We start from the raw sequence: 5,263 nt of genomic DNA, 5'->3' as shown, positions 1-5,263 counted from the left end.
GAAACATTTGTGGAGGTTTTTGAAAAAATAATATGATGTAGATGCTATAGGAACAGTAAATCAGCATCTCCGGAAGTTACAATGAGTCATGAATTCAGTACGTGAACTCTCACTTGCATAAAAGAATGAGGTAAGGAAATTCTCTTGAAGAGTCATCAGGGGAAATGTTGTGTGACACCTGCAGGACACAAAATTTTAAAGCCTCTGACATTCAGGGTCTTCCACCAAATCGTTCTCACCCCAATCATCTGGAGTCAAAGCTCCTACAGAACACTTTTTTCATTGCTCCCATCACATCCTTGTTCCGCAGGGTATATATGAAGGGGTTGGCCATGGGGGTGACAATGGTGTAGAAAAGAGAAACGAACTTGCCCTGATCCTGGGAATGGTTGTTGCTGGGCTGGAGGTAAGCATAGATGGCCGAGCCATAGAACAGGGAGACCACTGTGAGGTGGGACCCACATGTCCCAAATGCTTTCCTCTGCCCTGAAGCTGACTTTATTGCTAAGACCACCTTGACAATCCGACTATAGGAGAATGTGATTAGTGCCACAGGTATGAGGAGAATGATCATACTGGCAAAGAAGGCCTCAGATTCATTCACAGTGGTGTCAACACAGGCAAGCTTGAGCAGTGGGGGGATCTCACAAAAGAAGTGGTCTATTTTATTTCTCCCACAGAGTGGTACAAGGAAGATGAGCACTGTCTGCAATGAGGAGTTGACAAAACCAATGAACCATGATGCAGAAGCCATCAGGGCACAGAGACGGGGGTGCATGATCACTGTGTAGTGCAGGGGCCTGCAGACGGCTGCGTAGCGGTCAAATGCCATCACCCCTAACAGAATGCATTCTGTGCATCCCAACCCTAGAGCAATGAACAGCTGAGCTACACAGCCAGTGAAGGAGATAGACTTGTCTGCTCCCCTGAGATGGACCAGCAGCTGAGGAACAGTGCTGGTCGTGTAACACAGGTCCAGAAAGCTTAGGTTGGAGAGGAAAAAGTACATGGGAATCTGCAGCTGTGGGTCCAGCCGGGACAATGCAATGATGGTTGTGTTTCCCAGGAGGGTGAGCAGATAGAAGATCAGAAGAACCACAAAGAGGACTCGCTCCAGCTGAGGCCGGTCAGAGAAACCCAGCAGGATAAAGCCAGTGATAGAACTTCCATTTTTCTGGTCCATTCTTTCTTACTACATGTTTCCTGTCAAGATCAAGCATTTAGCAATTTTTAAAAGAAATCTTCAAAAAAATAAAAAGCTTGCAGGAGGTGAATTTATCATGTTATAAGACAGGTCATGGCATTTTAAGTAACTATTTGAATAAATGATGCACCCATGAAATTGATCGATTACTTCCAATTTAGTTCCACACTACCATAAAAAGTAAATCATTAATATTTAATGTAAGAAAAATCAAATAATGGACCTGTGTCTGCATCAGTCATAGGTACAAAAGGTCTTTCAGTCTCAGTTTAGTAGGCTTAAAGTACTACAAAAATATTTGTACATTTCAGAGAAAATGGGGATAAGGGAAAAGAGGAAGGGAAATCAGAAAGAATAGGAAAGAGATACAGAAAGAGGGAGATTCATTTTCTTTCGTATGTGTCTCATCATTCCACACAACTGAAATGCACACACCATACGTCATAGATGATAATACAACATGACCTCAAAATTAAATTCAGTTATAGAAATTTATGACTTGGAATATACTTGTACAAAGATTTCAATTACCATCAGCCTATCACTACTAGTTCTGCATATAAACATACATGGGGTTTGGGGGGGGCAGTAAAACAATTAAATACTCAGTCAGAGATATTGACACCACCACCATTCAAACAGTGTTTAACTTTGGCCTGAAAGATGCTGAAAATTACCATACCAATTTCACAGGGACTCCAAAAATTCAGTGGCTGTGCAGACTCCTTTGGAATCAGAACTCTAAAATCCAATGGCCAACACTTTCCTCTTCCTTCTGCAGATATCTGTTTCACACATTACCAACTAGAGTTCATAAAATTCCTGAAAGAAGTAGGATTATTCCCTATCAACATTCTAATCAGAACATTTTAAAGCATTATCCAAACGTGTAACCTATGTACAAAATGTAATGCTTTGCATCATTTCCTATGATAAAATAATTACTTGGGTAAATATATAGAGATAAACACAGATACATTCTCAAAGCCATGACAAGTCGAAGAGCTATAATGCAAAACTTAATGTAGTACAAGGAAAGGCCTAAAGGAAAGGATATATTGGTATTGTACAAAATCCCCAACACCCAACTTTATTATATTAAAGATCACCATTCTGGAAGCTAGCCTGCAGAGACAGTCACACTAGATCAAACACAATGCCAGCTCTAAGGCTCTAAGGCTCGTCTGATGACCATTTCCATCCAGCTGCGCAGTACTGAATGAGCATAGTAACATACGAACGAAAGAGGCATCAGGACACGAGTATTTCAGTTCTATCATATTCAGAAGGGTAGGCATCCACTACGTTTTTAATTCTTCCAAGAGTTTTAAAATCTGAACCAAGTTTGGGGCTAGACCCATTGATGTCTGAACAAAATCAGTACAAAACTGGCATAAAAACTGAATAAAAGATGTAGTATTTCACACTTTTTTATGCCTCTTTGATTTCCTATTAAGATTGAGCAGTGGTATCCACAAAACAAAATCTATGCGCCAACAATTTCTTAATAGAATTAATTATAAAGGTATCAGGGACAGTCCAAGTGCATCAACAGGGAATATCCCTTCCCTCACACCTTCTCAGAAGAGAAAATAAAACAAACCATGGTTCGGTCTCATGCACACATGCACGAATATACATACATCCATCTGAAGCACACTGCTGACAAATTTTTATTTTTTCATATTTTAAGGTTTATTTATTTATTTGTGAGAGAGAGAAAGTAGAGCGAGCAGAAGCAGAAGAGGCGCAAAAGACATGGAGAGGGAGAGACGGAGAGGGAGAGACGGAGATAGACACAGAGAGAGAATCCCAAGCAGGCTCCTCACTGTCAGTGCAGAGCCCGACCTCACACCTGTGACATCACGACCTGAGCCGAAATCAAGAGTTGGAGGCTTAACCGACTGAGCCACCAAGCTGACAAGTTTTTAAATGTGACTGATAAAGGAAACACTCACCAAAGTGAAGGAGGCCAAACGTAAAATGCTAACTGATCCAAACAAACACCAATATAATACTGCACCATTAGAAAAAAATAATGATACATTTTAACATTATCATACCGATAAGGACTAGGAAGACAGGTGAGAAAAGATAAATCCCTGGAGAATGGAACTGGTACAAATTTCTTGCTGCTCTACAGGATTATATGTGTATGTGTGGGTTTCAATACAAATATATATAAAAGAATGTGGACCACACGTCATGAAATTATGATACAGAAAAATCAGTTTTAAAAATTCTACATAAATTATTACCTTACATATAAAAAATAAACACTTGAAAAGGGCACACATTATATATAGAAAGGGAAAAATATTAAAATAAAAACAGATTCTATAAAACAAGTGGCATTCTATGTAATGATTACCATCAAAAAAACTATACAATTGAAATGACATCTCACAAGAACACAATTTTACAATAATAATTAAGAGATCAGGCAGCAATGAAAGAGGTTAAAGGCTTAGTACTGACACACATAAGTGATAGAGTAGTAGTTGACAGTTTGAATAATTGTTCAACACTGACACAAAACTCTAAAATTTTAGTGCAAGAGTACATATTTTCACACTGGATACTCAGTGTGCACACTACACATTTTAAAGACAAAAGATCTCAATACAATGTCTCGATTTAAGATATTTCAAATATATAACATTCACCGATATATTTGACCTACACACTCTGCCGTATCCAGTTCCTGAATAAATCCTGAAAACATGGGGGCAAGATTTGCGCAGCCTCAGTGCTACGACTGAATCACTATTGTCGCTTTCATGATGCTTCTGTCCCATGGGTCTGAGCTGACCTCAGACATATGAGAACAGGCTCCTGATGATGAGGGAGGACGAGAAAATGAGGGATACAGCCATCACTACATAGGAAATGACAGATGTGATGAACACTGACAAGGCTGTAGGGTAGGTACCATGGAAGAAGATGATGAGGTAGGGTTTCCATTGCAAGTTGTTTATTCAGGGAATGCTCTCGGGATAAACGGGGTGAGGGAAGGAAAACAGCAGAGAATGTTCCTAAGCAAGGATGTGGTCTCCAGTGGAACAGAGCAGGAGCCTGATCCCATGAGATGCTGGACAGAACTCTCCAATAGAAGCATCCAACTGTGAAGATAGAAATACTCTCTCCTCACTGTCCAATACTATGCCCACTCTCCACCTGTCATACTTGAGCATTTAAAATGTCCTATCTAAGGGGTGCCTGGGTGGCTCAGTCAGTTAAGTGTCCAATTTTGGCTCAGGTCATGATTTCACAGTTCACAAGGTTCGAGCCCTTCATCGGAGCCTGCTTCAGATTCTGTGTGTGTGTGTCTTTCTCTCTGCCCTACCCTATTCATGCTCTCTCTTTCTCTCTCTAAAAAATAAACATTAAAAAATTTTAAATGTCCTAGCTAAGAAACTGAATTTTATTTTATTATATCTTATTTTATCATTTTTGATTTTCAAGAGAGAAAGAGTGTGAGTGGGAGAGAGGTAGAGAGAGGGATACACAGAATCCAACGTAGGCTCCAGGCTCTGAATTGTCAGCACAGACCCCCACAGTAGCCCTCAAACTCATGAAATGTGAGATCATGACTTGAGCCTAAGACAGACGCTTACCAACAGAGTCACCCCGGTGCCACAAGAAACTGGATTTTAAACTCTATTTAATTTTAATGAATTTAAACTGAATTAGCTTCCTGTGGCTACTTACTAAAGTATTGGACAGCATGACTCTGGAGCATGGATTGCATCAGATTCAGTCCTGCCTTGGCGTTGGGACCTTTTGTACATCCCATAAGTCTGTCACTGTCTGTGAGCTGCCCCCACCATGTTCCCCAGACCGCCTGGCAATGTGGCTCCTTTTCAGCTGAGGGCAATTCTGTCACGAAGGGAATGGCTGTGAAACTTGGAGCCCACACTCATACCAACTAGGGTTTGGATTGGAGCCCCAGCAGGTAAAGAGCGTCTGGGCAGGTCACCAACAGCATCCATACAAGAGTCCGTTCATGATCATGTGCAAGGATAGAAGGATGGGACCTAGTGTACTTTACACACCACT

General features: G+C 40.7%; 1 protein-coding gene across 1 annotated transcript; it reads right to left on the bottom strand.

The window, feature by feature from the left end:
• Positions 1 to 244: 244 nt before the first annotated feature.
• LOC122238499 (putative olfactory receptor 2B8) lies at positions 245 to 1,183 on the bottom strand. The gene has a single exon (XM_042985490.1). The coding sequence runs from the start codon at positions 1,181 to 1,183 to the stop codon at positions 245 to 247; it is 939 nt and encodes a 312-aa protein (XP_042841424.1).
• Between the last annotated feature and the right edge of the window lie 4,080 nt (positions 1,184 to 5,263).

This window comes from Panthera tigris, chromosome B2, assembly GCF_018350195.1.
Source record: "Panthera tigris isolate Pti1 chromosome B2, P.tigris_Pti1_mat1.1, whole genome shotgun sequence".
NCBI classification, from domain to species: Eukaryota; Metazoa; Chordata; class Mammalia; order Carnivora; family Felidae; genus Panthera; species Panthera tigris.
The sequence above is the reverse complement of the archived record's forward strand: the minus strand, read 5'-3'. Positions and strand labels throughout refer to the sequence as shown.